At 41.2% G+C, this 18,215-nt stretch overlaps 1 protein-coding gene across 1 annotated transcript in view; it reads right to left on the reverse strand.

The window, feature by feature from the left end:
• RALGPS1 (Ral GEF with PH domain and SH3 binding motif 1) overlaps nucleotides 1–18,215 on the reverse strand; it is a 356,681-nt gene that overhangs the window by 274,063 nt on the left and 64,403 nt on the right. The window contains exon 7 of the mRNA XM_050926720.1: nucleotides 1,508–1,591. Within this exon, the coding sequence (XP_050782677.1) occupies nucleotides 1,508–1,591 (84 nt within the window). The remainder of the gene's footprint in view (nucleotides 1–1,507; nucleotides 1,592–18,215) is intronic.

Consider the following 18,215-nt stretch of genomic DNA (forward strand, 5'->3'; position numbering starts at 1 on the left):
CTCCAACAATTAAATCGCCACCCCCTCTGGCCTTACAGACTGAAAAACCAAGTGATCTAGCCACTAGGTTGCCCAGCCACATAAAACCCTATCACAGATTATAATCAAGTCATCCCTTAAACCTCTTTGTTAAATTAAACAGATTAAGCTTCTTGTGTTTATCGCTATGTAGAGAGTGAACAATGCTCCCATTCCTACACGGTTTAGCTTACTGGTGCAGAACGGTGGGAATATGAGGAAACTGCTGCTGCCTGTGCTCACCTATTCTGGATAAACAGAGATAATCAACCTCTATGACTGTCAGCCTAGCAGCTTTCCACAAAAATTAAATTTATTAAAATTTAGGGGAAAGATGAAAGATTACCCATGTAAATTTAAAAGCCATAGATACTTGTGAAGTGTAGCTACTAGAACGGTCTAGTGGGAGAATGTTTTCATTTGGGAAGAGCCCTTGCCTCACAGCTGAGAAGAGGTAGGAAGCAGACTCCTATACCCAAAATGGCAGCTAATTTTTGACTGAGTCACAGAATTTAGCTAGCATCAAGACTTGCATATTTTCTTTATGCACCCAAGGGATTTCCTCTGCGACATTTGAAACATACACTAAAACATGTGGTTGACCATCCCCTCATCCAGATGCCTGTGCACAATGACAAACTGCACAACTACTCCTGAGTGCCCTCTAAGCACAGTTTCAGGGTTATTGTTACTCGGAATGCCCCTAAAATTAGCATATACATGATTTGTTAGGTAGGATTTTTCCTTTTTAAATTACAAGAGTGTTATAAGGATAAGCTACGCTTTGTATTGCAACATGAGTGGAAAAAATTTTAACTCGTTTATTTTTTATTATTAGATACAAGGTGAATACATGTACTGTCTACATAACAGACTCAAACAAATCAGTGTTTGCAAACTGACTGTGTTTTTGTGTTTAGTGAGGGTTACATCAGAACCCCAGAAAATCTCAGGCTCTAGAAGAAACCTTGTTTGAGAGCAGGTTGTTGAACTGGATTATAATCAAATACTCTTTATCAGAAAGAAAAAAAAATATTCCCTTGACATTTAGCAATTTGTTTTCACATCTGTTATTAAATAAATAAAATCCCCCATCAGAAAAGAGCAAACAAAATAAACAAACAAGCCCAAATCCAACACCACCAATCCATTATTATTCTTCATGTCCATTGAGTATCATGTAATAATACTCATCTTAAAATGACCCTATTTTATATCCATTCTTTGCACATTTAAATGTAGCTCTAATCTGAAAAATTACAAATCAGTTAAAATCAACACATTTGCTACACCCATATTGATCTCCTTTTGAGTCAACAACTCTCAAGAAAAAAAAATCTAATTCTTTTATGATTACTAATCCATCAAAGCACTGTTTTAATAGGATTCAGATGTGGTACATCCATGTATATCAGTGAAGTAACAAATTCGATCCTGGTTAAATTCAGGTGGGCAATGTTAATTCTGTGAATCTAATTAGATTATTTACCTGATTAAACCTCCTTGTAAAGGCAACAATATTAGCAGCAAGGATGTGTTTTTCTTTCTTATTCCATCCACAGCTGGCTAGTTCCTAGAAAATACACCAAAATACTGTTTCACTATTTACATCTTTTTAAAAGAGAGATAAACAGTCTTTGTTTTACTTTTAATGTTGAAATATTGTCTTTGAGTTCCATTGTAGGGAAACAAAACTTAACTGAAATACCATTAGAGGGAAGCATAGAAATGGACACATAAGAGTAATATCTACCGTAGGCATTTCTAAAACATCAATCACTGCAGTTATAAATCAAGTATCACGAGGTAGCCGTGTTAGTCTGTATCCACAAAATCAACGAGGAGTCTAGCGGCACCTTAAAGACTAACAGATTTATTTGGGCATAAGTTTTATGTCTCTTTATGTGCCAGTATATTTATGCTTGTATTTATAATTTTCACTCCATGCATCTGAAGAAGTGTTTTTTTACCCACAAAAGCTTATGCTCAATAAATCTGTTAGCCTTTAAGGTGCCACCGGACTCCTCATTGTTTTTGCAGTTATAAAGGCCCTAATTCCATGACAACTTCTCTATAAAACTTTGCTCTCTCCTCTATACTGGTGTATTTGCTGTGATACACTTTTCCAGGAGTGGGAAAAACAGACACATACAAGACAAATGGACCTCATCACTGAAGTATCTAAGGTCTCAGTTCTACACTGAGCACTTCGCCCTCACAGACTAATTCAAATGAGGCTCACACTGCTCCAGGCCTGGAAGAGTTCAATGCAGGATAGGTGACTAAGAGCTTTACTCACACCTTACTATCTTATTCCATGCAAAAGCTTTAGTATTAAGGCAATGTTAAGATTGAAGAAAAAAAAATCAAACATTTAAGTGTCTGAAACCAGAATTAAGTTAGTGTAGACTCAAGGTGTAAAGCTCAGCAACTCTGCAGCCTGTGCTTATAACTTACCTAACCCTTCTCAATATTATAGCTTGTCAATTAATACAATTTATAATAAAACTAATTACAAATACTACAGATAATAAATAACAGTATATTTGTTCTCTAGATTTGGCATGATTTTTAAATCTCATGAGATCTAGAAAACAAGTCAAATTTGAATAAAACAGTTCAGCAAAATTAGTTATGAACATTTAAGAGATGGAGTTGGATCACAGTTGAAATGGTCTCAATTCATAGATCATACCAGTTTGAAACAACTCCTCATTTAAAATTGCCTTGTGATTGATAATCCTGAGTTTGAACCATCAGAAGTTAGCCACTCTTGAGCAAAGCCTTGCAAGTAGCCAGAAAATATATTAAAGACTAAAACTTAAAATTTTACATCAATTGAACAGTTGGCTAATAACTATTTAACTACTTAGTTTTAAATTCATCTCCATTAAATAGAATTTACAATACTACTTTCTAACTAAGTACCAGTCATTACCATTCACTATCATTATGCTAGGACATTTTCTGGAGAGATATCCCAAAAAATGCTACCCTTCTGATTCTCTGTGTAGCATGTGCTAAAATACTATCATACTTTTATGTTGGACCTTTATCATTAAGCACTTAATTACACAGAGAGAGTACTAAGGAACTTCAGCTGCCTCTGGGATGAAAGGCCATAGCCAAAAAGTCCACAAGATGGAGGGAGGAAGGAATTTTCTTTTTTAACAATAACTTGGGCAAACCTTACTCCTACAAAATGCATCATGGGCTTTTCAACATAAATACATCCACAGCCAAGAGTGATCCTATTTTTGAGGTTCCACACACTGAATTGCATGGAGCTCAGTTATCTTGACAATGAAGGTCTGTTCTGCCTACATAGAACCTAATGATTCAGACACTAAATATTTTAAACATAATGTTTAGTAAATTATACTACAATTGGAAAAGTGCAGAAAAGGGCAACAAACATTATTAGGGGGATGAGGCAGCTTCCATATTTGGAGAGATTAAAAAGTATATGAAACTGTTCAAGAAAAGACACAACTGAGTGGTGCTATGAAAATCATAAATAGTATGGAGAAAGTGTTACTTATCCCTTCACAAAACACACGAACTAGGGGTCATCTGCTGAAATTAATAGGCAGCGGGTTTAAAACACAAACAAACAAAGGGAAGTACTTCTTCACACAATGTACAGTCAAACTGTGTAACTTGTGGCCATAGGATGTTGTGAAGGCCAAAAGTATAGACTCATAGACTCTAGGACTGGAAGGGACCTCGAGAGGTCATCGAGTCCAGTCCCCTGCCCTCACGGCAGGACCAAATACTGTCTAGACCATCCCTGATAGACATTTATCTAACCTACTCTTAAATATCTCCAGAGATGGAGATTCCACAACTTCCCTAGGCAATCTATTCCAATGTTTAACTACTCTGACAGTTAGGAACTTTTTCCTAATGTCCAACCTAAATCTCCCTTGCTGCAGTTTAAGCCCATTGCTTCTTGTTCTATCATTGGAGGCTAAGATGAACAAGTTTTCTCCCTCCTCCTGATGACACCCTTTTAGATACCTGAAAACTGCTATCATGTCCCCTCTCAGTCTTCTCTTTTCCAAACTAAACAAACCCAATTCCTTCAGCCTTCCTTCATAGGTCATGTTCTCAAGACCTTTAATCATTCTTGTTGCTCTTCTCTGGACCCTCTCCAATTTCTCCACATCTTTCTTGAAACTGGGTTCAAAAAGAACTAGATAAGTTCATGGAGGATAGGTCGACCAATGGCTATTAGCCAAGATTGGGCGGGGGGGAAACAACCCCATGCTCTGGGTATCCCCTAAACCTCCAACTGCCTGAAGCTGGGACTGGATGACACGGGATGGATCATATGATAATTGCACTGTTGTGCTCATTCCCTCTGAAGCGCGTGGCACCAGCCACACTCAGAGGCAGGATACTGGCCTAGATGGACCTTTGATCTGAATCTGTATGGTCATTCTTATCTCTTAAATATTTCTAACCTTTCACTCAGCCCATACACACAAGCAGTACTCAACTGTTGTCAGGGGGCTGTGTGGTTGGTAGTAGAACTAGGATTACAGCTGTGATGTTTTTTCTTTCTGCTCCTCCAAACAGCACAGGGCACCTAATAATATTTATGCAGCTAAGATAAGGGAAGAGAACACCTAGAGAACCACTTACAAGATAACGATGGACAAGATAAGTCAGGAAAACAGGTAAAGAATTGGTGAACATGGACAGTGTGTGGACAGAACATGCTGTACAGAGATTGGTTCCTACAAAGTAACCAAGCCAACCCTAAAATGTGTAATACACTGTACAGTAAATGCAATCTGATGTGTAACTGTATATAACGGGAGAGGGTTTCTGTGTAACTTGGATATACAATGTACCCTGAATCCACACCCTGCATTTAAGACTGATCAACTCAGTGTAGCATTGCTGTATGCCAGCAAAAGACACCTGAGCGATAAAGAGTTAATGTGGGCCTAAGGGGCCAATTAGAGTACCAGATTGCACATGGAGGGAGAAACAGGCTTAAATGAACAAGAGGCTCAGCTGTGTTCAAGCAGGATGGATTACAAAGCCAGGAAGTTTGCAGCAGAAGGAGGCTGCAGGAGAGAGTTTGCAGTCAACTCCAGGGAGCAGAGGGGAAGTGAAAACCCAGGAGGAAGAGAAAGCCCCACGTTTCTAGCCCTAGAAAAGGGTAAATCCCAGAGAAGTTGTGGGGAAAGGAAGCCTGAAAACACTAAGCAATAAGCAGCCCAGGGAAACAGCAGTGAGTGGTAGGACTGTACTGACCTCGGCTGCTTGTTATAGGGTCCCTAGGCTGGAACCCAGTTCAGAGTGCAGGCCTGGTTCCCCTACCAGCCACTGGAAATTGGTACAAGAGCATTGGAGACACCAACCAGACAGCTTAGCGAGGTTGTTCCCTAGGTCTGGGAGTGGCCCCCAAGAAAGCACTGTCTCCTGCACGGATGAGCTTTACCCCTTGCAGTACACAATTCTACTGTGTCAAAGTGAAAATGTCAAATGTGGTCTTTGTGCCAGAGCTTCAGCTAAGCTTTTATTTGGGGGAGGGATAGCTCAGTGGTTTGAGCCTTGGCCCTCTAAATCCAGGGCTGTGAGTTCAATCCTTGAGGGGACCACTTAGCAATCTGGGGCAAAATCAGTATTTGGTCCTGCTAGTGAAGGCAAGGGGCTGGACTCAATGACCTTTCAGGGTCCCTTCCAGTTCTATGAGATAATATATATGGAGATATACCTTTTTTATATTTAAGTATCCCAGGCCCTGACCACTAAATGCCTTGAAGACAAGAACAGCAAAGTTGAATATGATACAATATTGTATGGGAAGTGTGACAGGGTGTACCTGGCCTTTACGGTTCTCTACAGGAGGGCCCACATTCCTACTACACCTTGCCTCAGGAAAGGAGCAGCAAAAGTGAGTCCTCCAGGCCTGCTTAGAGAGGCCTCACAGAAGCAGCCAATGAGAGCCCAGGAAGTTCAGATAAAAGGAGCTGCAGACTCAAGCAGGTCAGTTCCTGGCTGGGACCAGAGGGGCAAATAAGGGTGCTCCTTTCTGCCTGAGAATAAGGGTGCTCCTTTCTGCCTGCCTTACTACAACCCTGTGGTAAGGAGTGAAGATAAAGAGGCAAAGCGGGAAGAGCTCCAGGAAAGCAGAAGCAATGAATCAAAGAGAAGGTACATAGCTGCTATTTATAGGGTTCCTGAGTTGAAATCCAGAGTAATGGGTGGGCCCAGGTTCCACCACTGGCCAATAGTAAAATTGTGTAAGAAGGGGAGAAGGCTCATTCTGAAGCTCGAGCAAAGGGCTGAATTTAAAAGGCCCAGAGCTGGGGCTGAAGACCCTAGTGAGGGCAGGCAAGCAGTCTTTTTTGGACTCTTTGCTACCCCGAAAGCAGTTAATTTTGAATGTGTGATGAGGCCAGAGGGTCAAGCCACTGAAGACCTGCCAAGCTAAGTTGACAACCTACAGAAGACTCCATGAGCGGGGAAAAGGACTGCAGTATCACACTTAGACATTAAGTGGTGCTCAAGAGGTATCAGCCCATTACAGAAAGCCAATGTCAGAAGCAGAGGACAAGTTTGATGCATTTGCCGTAACTTGTATCACTGGCGAGGCATACTATTGTATTTTGTATTGGTTATGATTTCCTGAGGGCTGATAATATATCTAGGAAAGAATGAAGGTCATTCACATAGGATTGGACTAATTTGGAAAGCAGTGACTGAGAAAAGGAATTAGAGGTCACAGTGGATAAAAAAACTCAACTTGAACTCCTAGTGCAATGTGCCAGCTAACTGAACAAATGATCCTTATTTGTATAAAAAGGGAACTATCAAGTAGGAGTAAGGAGGTTTTATTACTGTATAACTGTACATTTTACGGTATATAGTTTAGATCTCATCCTCATTTAGTTTTTATTCCCAAATTGGAAGAGGAAAAACAAGCTATCCTTGCTTTTTCAACTCCCAGTTGGTTTCTTAACTTTGAATGAACAAGTCATTGAGCTGAACTAGTTGAATAAACTGAAATGAAGGAAACATTCTCTCTACCGGCAAAAGGCTGTCAAAGGCTGGCTTACTCTCTAAACAAATTCTGGTTCCAGTGCTTAGCCAGTGACTTCCATCAGTTCAATGGTTTAACTTTCTTTAAAACTTTGGCAACAAAAATGTACCACTTATTTTTTTTTTAATTTAAATGAATTTGTTAGAGAAAGTTTAGGCCTGTAATGTAGCTTGTCACAATTTAAAGTTATATTTTAAATAAAAATGCATTTAATTTAAATTAAAATCTGATTTAAATAAAAAATAAATTGTTTTTATTGACTGTTTGTTTCTGCAATACCTTTGTTACTCCACTGACTAGAACAAACCAAAACATGGTTTTGCAAAATCTCATTGGCCACTTCTGTGACTTTGGCAATGACACCCCCCCCCCTTACTTTTTTCCCCAAGAAAACTATTTTTTCTTGCTTTGTTCACTTAAGAGCAGTACACAAACTCATCTACAAAAAAAAGAAAAAATAACCCACACCTGACTACTGGAATAATTATGAAGTCATATACCATCAGAACCTAGGCAAGAGCTAATAATGGAAAAGAACAAAAATCCATCCCAATTTCTCTGCGGTTTCTACCTACATCATTTTTGCTGTAGTACACAAAACACCTAAAATGGATTTTATGTGCATGGTTGAGAGGGGGTTTGCTTGGATGTGGCTCTGGCACTGCACTGGAGTTTTAATATATTGCCTAAGCAGTTGCATAGAACTGCGGATTGACCACATTATACTCTGGTGAGCAGCTGAAACACTTCGGACCTTAACCTCCAGCTCCCCAAACTCGCTGTCCACAAAGGGGAGTGTACTAGCCATCCTCTTGGTTTCCCTTCTACACCTCAAGGAGCTCTAAGTATCACAATAGTGCTTTAAGTTAAATACAGAGGACAGTTCAGACTACTTACTAATTTTTTTTGAATGAGCTGTACAAACATTTAACAGTGGCAAAGAGTTCTGTGGCACCTTATAGACTAACAAACGTATTGGAGCATGAGCTTTCGTGGGTGAATACCCACTTCATCAAATGCATGTAGTGTCCCACGAAAGCTCATGCTGCAATATGTTTTTAATCTATAAGGTGTCACAGAAACAGATTCAGACTAACACGGCTACCCCTCTGATACTAAACATTTAACAGTTATGCTCTGAAAGACATTAGACTATAATTACATGTTCAGATTTGCAAAGAAAAAATGTGTATTTTCAAGAGGTTGTTTTATGCAGTTCCAAATACCTTAGATAGCTTGACTCTCCAGTTACAGGTTCAAGTTACCACATATCTACACAGCCTTTATATTCAAATGTAACAATAGGGGAAAATATATGAGTTATCCAGAACTCTAGCTGTCAATCACTCCTGTTTTTACAGCCACATAATGTCAAACAAAATGTTGTGCAAGTTTCCAAATGTGAGTTATGCACTTCAGAGGCATGCAGGCCAAAAAGGAGAGAAAAATCAGCCACAGACGTATTTGCCTCCAAGCATTTTACACACATTGACAAACTGAACTGTCTACAGAAATGCAGGCCCACGTATTGCTGTGTGAGAACCAGGAAAAGCACTTTTAGGGCTTGTCTATTCTACCCACTGGATCGGTGGGCAGCAATCAATTGAGTAGGGGTCGATTTATCGCGTCTAGTCTCGATGCGATAAATCGACGACCAAGCGCTCTCCTGTTGACTCCAGTACTCCACTAGAACAAGAAGCGCAAGCAGAGTCGACTGGAGAGCATCAGCTGTCGACTCACTGCAGTGAAGACACCATGGTGAGTAGATCCAAGTAGGTCGATTTCAGCTACGTTATTCACATAGCTGAAGTTGCGTAACTTAGATGGATCCCCCCACCGCCAGCGCAGACCAGGCCTTAGTCTCCAGCTGCACTTCACATCACAAGCTTCCAGCATGCAAGCCTTCTGCTGATAACAGTGCCAATTCACACCTGTCAAGACACAAGGTTCTCCCTGTGATGAGCAGATGTCTGGTTTAAGATCCTGGAAACTATATGCTCATGTGGAAAAATCTTAGAAGCTCTTTTACTGGAGATAGCAGAACTCACATTTACCAGAGTAAGAGAAAATTTTATCAGACTCTTAATATTAATTAGTAAGCTTATTACTTCAAAAGCAGTGAAGAAACAGCTAGTGAGAAACAAAGGAAAACCCTGTGTATGGAAAATGAAATTAATTTGAACTATATAGAAAAGTAGATTTTAAGCATAAATAATTTAGCATTTCCTTGCTAGCTGAATTTTCTGTATAATTCTAAACAACATTCAATTTCTATATAGAAGTATGAAGGATGATATTAGAAAGATGTACTTCCTCATTAGGTATAAAAACAACAAGGAGTCCGGTGGCATCTTAAAGACTAACAGATTTATTTGGGCATAAGCTTTCGTGGGTAAAAAAAACTGGACATCAGGAATGGTAACATACAAAAGCCAGTAGGTGAACACTTCAATCTCCCTGGACATTCTATAACAGATTTAAAAGTAACTATTCTTGAACCAAAAAAACTTAAGAAATAGACTTCAAAGAGAAACAGCAGAACTAAAATTCATTGCAAATTTAACACCATTAATTTGAGCTTGAATAGGGACTGGGAGTGGCTGATTCATTACAAAAGCAGCTTTGCCTCTCCTGGAATTAACACCTCCTCATCTATTATTAGGAGTGGACTATATCCACCCTGATCAAATTCGTCCTGTCAACACTGGTTCTCCACTTGTGAGGTAAATCCCTTCTCTGCATGTGTCAGTATATAATGTCTGCATCTGTAATTTTCACTCCATGCGTCTGAAAAAGTGAGGTTTTTTACCCACGAAAGCTTATGCCCAAATAAATCTGTTAGTCTTTAAGGTGCCATCGGACTCATTGTTTTTGTGGATACAGACTATCATGGCTACGCCCTGATACTTGACACTCATTAGATATAGATTCAAAAAGATCAGGCAGATGGGGGCTGCAGGAAGCAGCACAGGCCAAGGGATGTGCTGGCCGCCGCTTCCTGCAGCCCCTATTGTCCTGGAACAGCGAACCGCAGGAAGTAGGAGCTGCGAGCGGCCAAACCTGCGGACACTGCAGGTAAACAAACCATCCCGGCCCACCAGTGGATTTCCCTGACAGGCTACCAAAGGTTGTTGATCCCTGTTCTAGAGAGGAGAGAACTAGAATAGCTGGAGGTCCTGCAGGTCATGATTTGAAGTGTATTGGAAGAGCTGTATAGAACCAAAATAAAATTCTCATTGAGAGGCCATCTATCATCTATTTTAACAGCTTATGTAATACAATGATCAGTCTCTCTGAGCATGTTTATAAATACAATATTGGAAAAAAAAACTCCCCAAATTACCCCTAACAAGCAAAACTGTAGTCTCCCTGTACAACTAGCCTCCTTAGAAAGAGCCTCACATTATGCCACATTATAAACTGCAGTATCTGAAGAACTTCTGCTATTGCACATTAATACTGACACACAGCATCTTTGTTTTTCCAACTGTGAGTCTCTTAAGCAAATACTGCAAATTATATCAAAACTGTAGGACGGTTTGGTGATGTGCATGAGACTGTGCTAAGACTACTCATTTGTTCATCAATATATAATTTGTATCAAAGACTTCAGAGTTGGAATACTACAGCATGTGAAAAAATAGCGTGGTCTACCACTAGTAAACAAAATGGACAATGACATCTGTTACTGAAACTTTATTATGTAAGTGGCTGAATTAACATTTGAAAAATGGGCTATCATGCACACACAATAATGTGGTCTGCTCCTCCTCAGGAACATAAACTGAAGGGGAGAACACAAAAGCTAAACTAACTTAAAGCCTGATACAGTTCTCATCCTCCAAGGTTAAGAAGTTTAAATCTATTGTGAAGGGAACCAGAAGAGAACACTTTTTGGTTCACTTCTTGAGTAAAATAAAACTAGATGACTAGCTTTATATCTGCTTGATTAATTATATAGTGACTTGGATTGGAGCCATTGTAACAGTGAGCTTCATTTTTGGTTTTTAAATCATTTTCAGGACAGAAATACATGGAAAAGTTGTACCATATTACACTCTCTAGCACAATAAATATCTGTTAATTCTGATAAGCAAGCAGCCTTGAAAATTCCCAATTGACCACTACAGGCCTGAGGCAACTCATGTTTTTAGTACTGCTAGTAACGGCAATAAGTTACATTTTCATGTAAGATCTTAAATTTCCTTAGCTACTGGAGGCTGCAAACAGAAGTAACAATATCCTTTGCTAGGGTCAAAAATGCCACCACATTATTAGTTTAATTTCAGTGGTCAAGCAGCCAAAAGAACAGCAATGGTCAAAGGAGACATTCACCCTTCAGGCAAAAGGCAAAGCATGTAGTGGCAAAAAGAAGGGGAAAGAATAAGGAATAAGACACACGGATGATTAAAAATGTTGTATCATAAAAAAAGCAACTAAAATTGTCACTTTGCAGACCAGTAAGTGGAAAATTTGCTTTTAAAAATAATGTTATACTCTATTTTAAAAGAAAGTCCTTTGATTTCTGGAACCAAAGGCATATAGTAATTTTTTTTTACAGTACACTTATCTCTGCCATCTGGAATGCTTGTAATAGAGCTGGTTGGAAATGTTTCCATCGAAAAATGCTGATTCTGCAAAATCAAAATGTCCCACAGGAACTTGTCTGGTTTCCTGTCATCTTGCCTGCTCTCCCTCAGCAGTTCACCTGGCAGGTTGCCAAACAGACAGGACTCCTGGGGGTTGCTCAACAATCTGCCTGGTAGGCTGGTATGTAGCTGGACTCCCAGGCTCCCAGCAGCTCAGCAGACTGCTTGGCACAGAGCCAGGGTTCTGTTGGCTTCCAGGCTCTTGGGGAATCTGGGAGCCCAGGGAGCATATTTAATTTCAGAAACACCAAACTGTTCCTGCTGCAGTATTTCCAAAAATAAATATTGTGTAATTTCCTTCTGCAAAAAATGTTAAGGTTTGGGGTTTTATTCCGATTCAGGATGAAAAATATTTCCAACCATTAAATGATAAAATTAGTTGCTTGTTATAAGCATAAGGCAACAGGGCAGCCATAGTGTGATGTTTGCAAACTTCCATTTTCCTGGCACCCTGCCAAACCATATACTCATCACCTATATGGCTTCCTAGAAGTTCTATGTTTTTACTATTTTGCTTTCTAAAATAGGACAGAATCTAACAATTTTTTAAAAAGTAATGTTAAATTGCATTTCCATTTTCTACTGTCTGTCACAGTCATACATTCAAAAAACCCAAGGTCTGTGTTTGTGAATTAGGTCCTAGCTGAGACATAAGCAACAAAACAGCATTTCAATAATTCTTCTCAATCAAGGATATATCCAAATACTACTTCTTAAATACAGTGTATTAGCCAATTTAACAGGCTAAGCAAATATTCCACAATGTGTTTCAGAATAACCACTATGAAACTGAAATGGGAAAGAAATCTGTCATTTACAGACTTAAGGGTGTGTATGTATAGGATGAAGGAGTGAGTACAATCTTCTTGAATTCAGATAAATTCAAACAGCTTAAAAAGCTTAGGTGGATCAATTCACTATGAACATTTAAAAACAAACAAAACACAAAAAAAACAGGCCCAATAGTTTACAGATACTACAACGCTGTATAAGCAGCACAATTTGCAAGCTCTGCAACCCAAAACAAAGCCCAGTACTCTTTCCCTGTATTGTACCCAAGAATACTTTACATGAAAGTAATTGATCTAAAAAGGTTTACTGACTCAGCAACAAAAAAAAAAAAAAATCTCTTTTTAAATTTTATTTCCTTTATTTTCCTGCAATTCTCCCATAAAAATGGTTATTTATCTTACAGAAACTGTGGTTCTTTGAGATGTTGTCATCAGTGTGGATCCACTAAACATGCGCTCGCACCTCATGGTGATAACAAAGTTTACTGAATAGCAGTGTCTTTTGGGCCCACACATGCCCCTTGACCCTGTATAAGCACATAAATGGTGGAGCATCTATAGTCCCTTCTCAGTTCCCTCATAATTCAAAACCTGCAAGGTCCTGAGCACTCAAAGCGGGGGCAGATTGTGGGATTCACACTAACCACAATATCTCAAAGAACCAGTTACTATAGATAAGAATCCCACTCCCACCCCCAACCCTCACCTACTGGAGCTGGGGTTGTGGTCCAGGGGGCTAGTAACTCCCTCCTTAAGATAGACAGCCCTCCGTCCTTGGAACAGGAGTGGTAATTTAGGCCAGTTATCCTTCAGATGGCCCCTTTTCCACAATTAGTCCTCAGTCTTGGAAAAATCAGCAAGCTGGCCTTTGCCTGCTGCTGGTGTCTCCCTGCTGTGAAGAAGGAAGCAGCATAGATGTTGGTTCCCTTCCCAACACTCATCCCATTCACCTGTGACAGAGAGGAGAGTTGCCCTGCCCACTCTGCAAGGTTCCTGGTCCCAGGCCCTGAAAGAGATAACAACAGGTTGTCTTCACAAACACTACTTAGTCCCAGCACTGCTTCCTTTCAATAGCTCTTATTTCTTAAGTCCTTTGGACATCTCTGAATCCCAAAATCTTAAAGGACTATGGCCACATTGCAAGGGTGGGCTGACCTCTAGACTCCAGTAGTCTTAAAGGGCCAGACTACCTTGTCACAGAGTGGTAGAGAAACAGTCTTTTTTCAGAAAGGAGAAAACAATGGTTCTGTTAACAGGACTGACCCCAACTCCACTTAAATTGGATATCTTGTGGAAAGGGCTGCTAGACTCCTATTAACTCATAGCTGAGTAACTAGGGGAGGGCTTTTGGGAAGGGTTAAGGATACCTTATGTCAGATCCAGGGTTCATGCTACAACTCATAACCTGAAATCAGTGGTTGCCACGCAGTGTGTGTTAAGGGTTAAGAGCCAACATAATCCAGATGCTGATCACATCTCAAGTTCTTTCTTTCCCTTCCTTTTCCCAATTTTAGGATTTCCCAACTGCGGATTGTGGCCAAGAAGTCCGCAGGTGAGTATCAGCTAACGGATCATGTGTCATATCCTCGAGTACCCAGAAGTCACCACCTACAAGACAGGCCCAACAAAGAAAACAACAGAACACCACTATCTGTCACCTTCAGCTCCCAACTAAAACCTCTCCAGCGTATCAAAGATCTACAACCTATCCTGAAAGATGATCCCTCACTCTCACAGATCTTGGGAAATAGACCCTGTCCTCGCTTACAGACAACCCCCCACCCTGAAGCAAATACTCACCAGCAACCACACATCACTGAACACAAACACTAACCCAGGAACCTATCCTTGCAACAAAGCCCGATGCCAACTCTGTCCACATATCTGTTCAAGTGACATCATCATAGGACCTAATCACATCAGCCATACCATCAGGGGCTCATTCACCTGCACATCTACCAATGTGATATATGCCATCATGTGCCAGCAATGCCCCTCTGCCATGTACATTGGCCAAACCGGACAGTCTCTGTGCAAAAGAATTAATGGACACAAATCTGACATCAGGAGTCACAACACTCAAAAATCAGTAGGAGAATACTTTAACCTGTCTGGTCATTCAATGACAGACCTGTGGGTGGCAATTTTGCAACAGGAACACTTCAAAAAACAGACTCCAACGAGAAACTGCTGAACTAGAATTGATATGCAAACTAGATACAATCAACTTAGGCTTGAATAGGGACAGGGAATGGCTGAGCCATTATAAACATTGAATCTATCTCCCCTTGTAAGTATTCTCACACTTCTTATCAAACTGTCTGTACTGGGCTATCTTGATTATCACTTCAAAAGATTTTTTCTCTTATTTAATTGGCCTCTCAGAGTTGGTAAGACAACTCCCACCTCTTCACGCTCTCTGTACGTGTATGTATATCTCCCCTCAATATATGTTCCATTCTATGCATCCGAAGAAGTGGGCTGTAGCCCACGAAAGCTTATGTTCAAATACATTTGTTAGTCTCTAAGGTGCCACAAGTACTCCTGCTCTTTTTGTGGCACCTTAGAGACTAACAAATTCATTTCAGCATAAGCTTTCATGGGCTACAGCTCACTTCTTCGGATGCATACAATGGAACACACAGAAAGAAGATATTTATACTGTGACAGACCCAGGCCAGTGGGGTGCAGGAGTCTGGTAGAGGGCAAATATACTGGTCACTGGGTGAGTAGTTTTCTGTTCCCTGAGTGACTAGAGCAGGGTCTGCACTAGAGTAGTCAGGAACTTGCTAAAACCAATTAAGTCAGACAGGCTGATTAGAACATCTGCAGCCAATCAAGGCAGGCTAATCAGGGCACCTGGGTTTTAAAAGGAGCTCTTTCCAGTCAGATGGGGAGGAGCCAGAGGAGAGGAAGTGTGTGTGAGAGGACCTGGGAGCAAGAGACACAGGGAGCTGAGACTGAGAAGGTGTGCTGCTGGAGGACTAAGGAGTACAAGTGTTATCAGACACCAGGAGGAAGGTCCTGTGGTGAGGATAAAGAAGGTGTTTGGAGGAGGCCTTGGGGAAGTAGCCCAGGGAGGTGTAGCTGTTACACAGCTGTTACAAGAGGCACTACAGACAGCTGCAAATCCATAGGGCCCGGAGTAGAGGGTGGGCCCAGGTTCCCCCCAAACCTCCCAACTCCTGATCAGACACAGGAGGAGTTGATCCAGACTGTGGGGGAGATCACGCAGGTGAGCAAATCTGCCAATAAGCGCAAGACCCACCAAGGTAGAGGAGGAACTTTGTCACAATACATACGGAGAACATGAAAAGGTGGAAGTAGCCATGCCAACTGTAAGAGGCCAATTGAGATGAGCTATCATCAGCAGGAGAAAAAAAAACCTTTGAAGTGATAATCGAGATGACTCATCGAAGGTGTGAGGAGAATTTAACATGGGGAAATAGATTCAGTTAGTGTAATGACTCAGTCTCTGTTTAAACCTAAGTTAATTCTATCTAATTTGCATATTAATTCGAGTTCAGCAGTCTCTCTTTGGAGTCTGTTTTTGAAGGTTTTTTTGTTGCAAAATTGCCACCTTCAAGTCTGTCACTGAGTGGTTAGAGAGGTTGAAGTGTTCTCCCACTGGTTTTTGAATGTTATGATTCCTGATGTCAGATGTGTGTCCATTTATTCTTTTGCGTAGAGACTCTGGTTTGGCCAATGTACAAGGCAGAGGGGCATTGCTGGCACATATCACATTGGTAGATGTGCAGGCCATGCCCATGAGGTTTACTTTTCTGTGTTGTCTTGGAGAAATTTAATTCCTGGGTCAGGTAATGAAAAGAGAAACAGGACTGGCTGCAGTAGCTCACAATTTGGATGATATCTTGTACACTGTGCTGAAGGGATTTGGACATTACTGTTAACTTCTCAATTTCTTTCAGGCTGTGACAGAGACTGAGTACTTTGCTCGCCCTTGAAAAAGCAGAGGGGCCAGACCTGATCTATTTGTGCACTGACTCTGACACTGTGGTGGCTGAGCTGTGCTTACCAATGGATAAAATAATGTGCCTGAAGGAAGGAGTTACTGATGGGGGTAATAGCTACAGAGAAGGTGACCTTGTGGCAACTTCAGAATCTTTTAGGCCTTTGGGCATTGTGTGCAGGGTTGTGGCACTCAGGTGATCCTTCTGTTGATGGCTCTATAATGTGTTAGCTGGAATCATGCTCTCATACTATGTCTGCATTACAGCAGAAATTAGGAAGGAACAAGACTCGAGTACCTTTTTGGAAAAATGTAATGGCATTTCACTATGGGGCTCAAATTGGCTCCTTTGCACTGAGATCCTTTTGCATTCAGATGCATCTTATTACTATTTATTCTGTTATTACATTACTACCTCAGGACTAACCAATATCCAGCTCCATTGTGCAAGGCACTGTACAAATACAATAATATAAGCCTGCCTTAGCCCCGCTGCGCACTGCTACCACCCCAGAGTGACTTGAGGTAAGCAGCGCCGGGCCAGACCGCACCCCTCCTGCACACCACACCCTTGTCCTAATCCCCCTCCTGTACCCCACACCCCTCCTGCACCCCAACCCCTTGCTCTGAGCCCCTTCCTGCACACCTCCTCCCCTCCAACCTCCTGTCCCAGCCCTACATTCATGGCCCTGCATACAATTTCCCCACCGAGATGCGGCCCTCAGGCCAAAAAGTTTGCCCACCCCTGATTTAGCACTAAAGAGCATACAATCTAAATAAACAAAACAGGAAAAGAATAGGAAAAGAGTATAACGCAAAAGCACAGTAATCAGTGTAATGGCCAGTAAATATCATGTTGGTGCCTTGAGTTTTTTGTATGTTTACATTCTTTGGATGGAGTTTTATTAGGAGGTAATAAACTAAACAGAAGAACAAAGGAATGGGGGGAAAGAGAGCGGGGAGGAAGAGGAAGGAGGCAGGCATGAGACAGAGGAGAAATGAAGTGAGGAGATTAAGTGTATGTTTACACTGCAATTAAAGACTCATGGCTGGCCCATGTCAGCTGACTCAGGCTCATGGGTCTCAGGCTATGGAGCTATACAACTCCAGTGTAGACATTCCAGCTCGGGCTGGAGCCTGAAACCCTCCCCCCTTGCAGGAAGCACTCTGCCTATTGTAGGACCTATGTCCGAACAGATCTGGCTCCTCATCACCAGCTAGCTTGGTTGGCAGAACAGACTGCAACAACAGACCAGGACTTTATGCTCCTGTTCATGTCCCTTTTCTTTATTTTTCAGTGTCTATTCTCATTGTGTAGCTTTTCTTCTAGCTTCAGGTGCTAGACTAAATTCATGTAAACAGTAGGATCACAGACCACAGCATTGTCCACTAGGCTCACAACTGAGCAGCAACACATGTCCGTGGAGAACAGATGGCCTTCTCTCAGGCTAGAGTACTACTTTGATGGTTCAGTGGGCAGGGCATATTGTGGGGCTTCCTAATTCCTGGACCAATGAGCTGTTGACACAGCATTCTATCTGAAATGTCCTCCTCATATATCTTGGAGACCATAATTTGCTTTACATCCATCTTATCCTCCAAATGAAGTGAGACTGGGCAGCCCTGATGCACCTGTTTCCCTCTACTTTGCTGGTGTGATCACTTGCTGCCCCATAGTGTTTGGAGTGGTGCTTATGCACTGGTTGTGGTTGACAGGGCCAGGAAGC

Source organism: Gopherus flavomarginatus, chromosome 17 (genome assembly GCF_025201925.1).
Source record: "Gopherus flavomarginatus isolate rGopFla2 chromosome 17, rGopFla2.mat.asm, whole genome shotgun sequence".
Taxonomy (NCBI): Eukaryota; Metazoa; Chordata; order Testudines; family Testudinidae; genus Gopherus; species Gopherus flavomarginatus.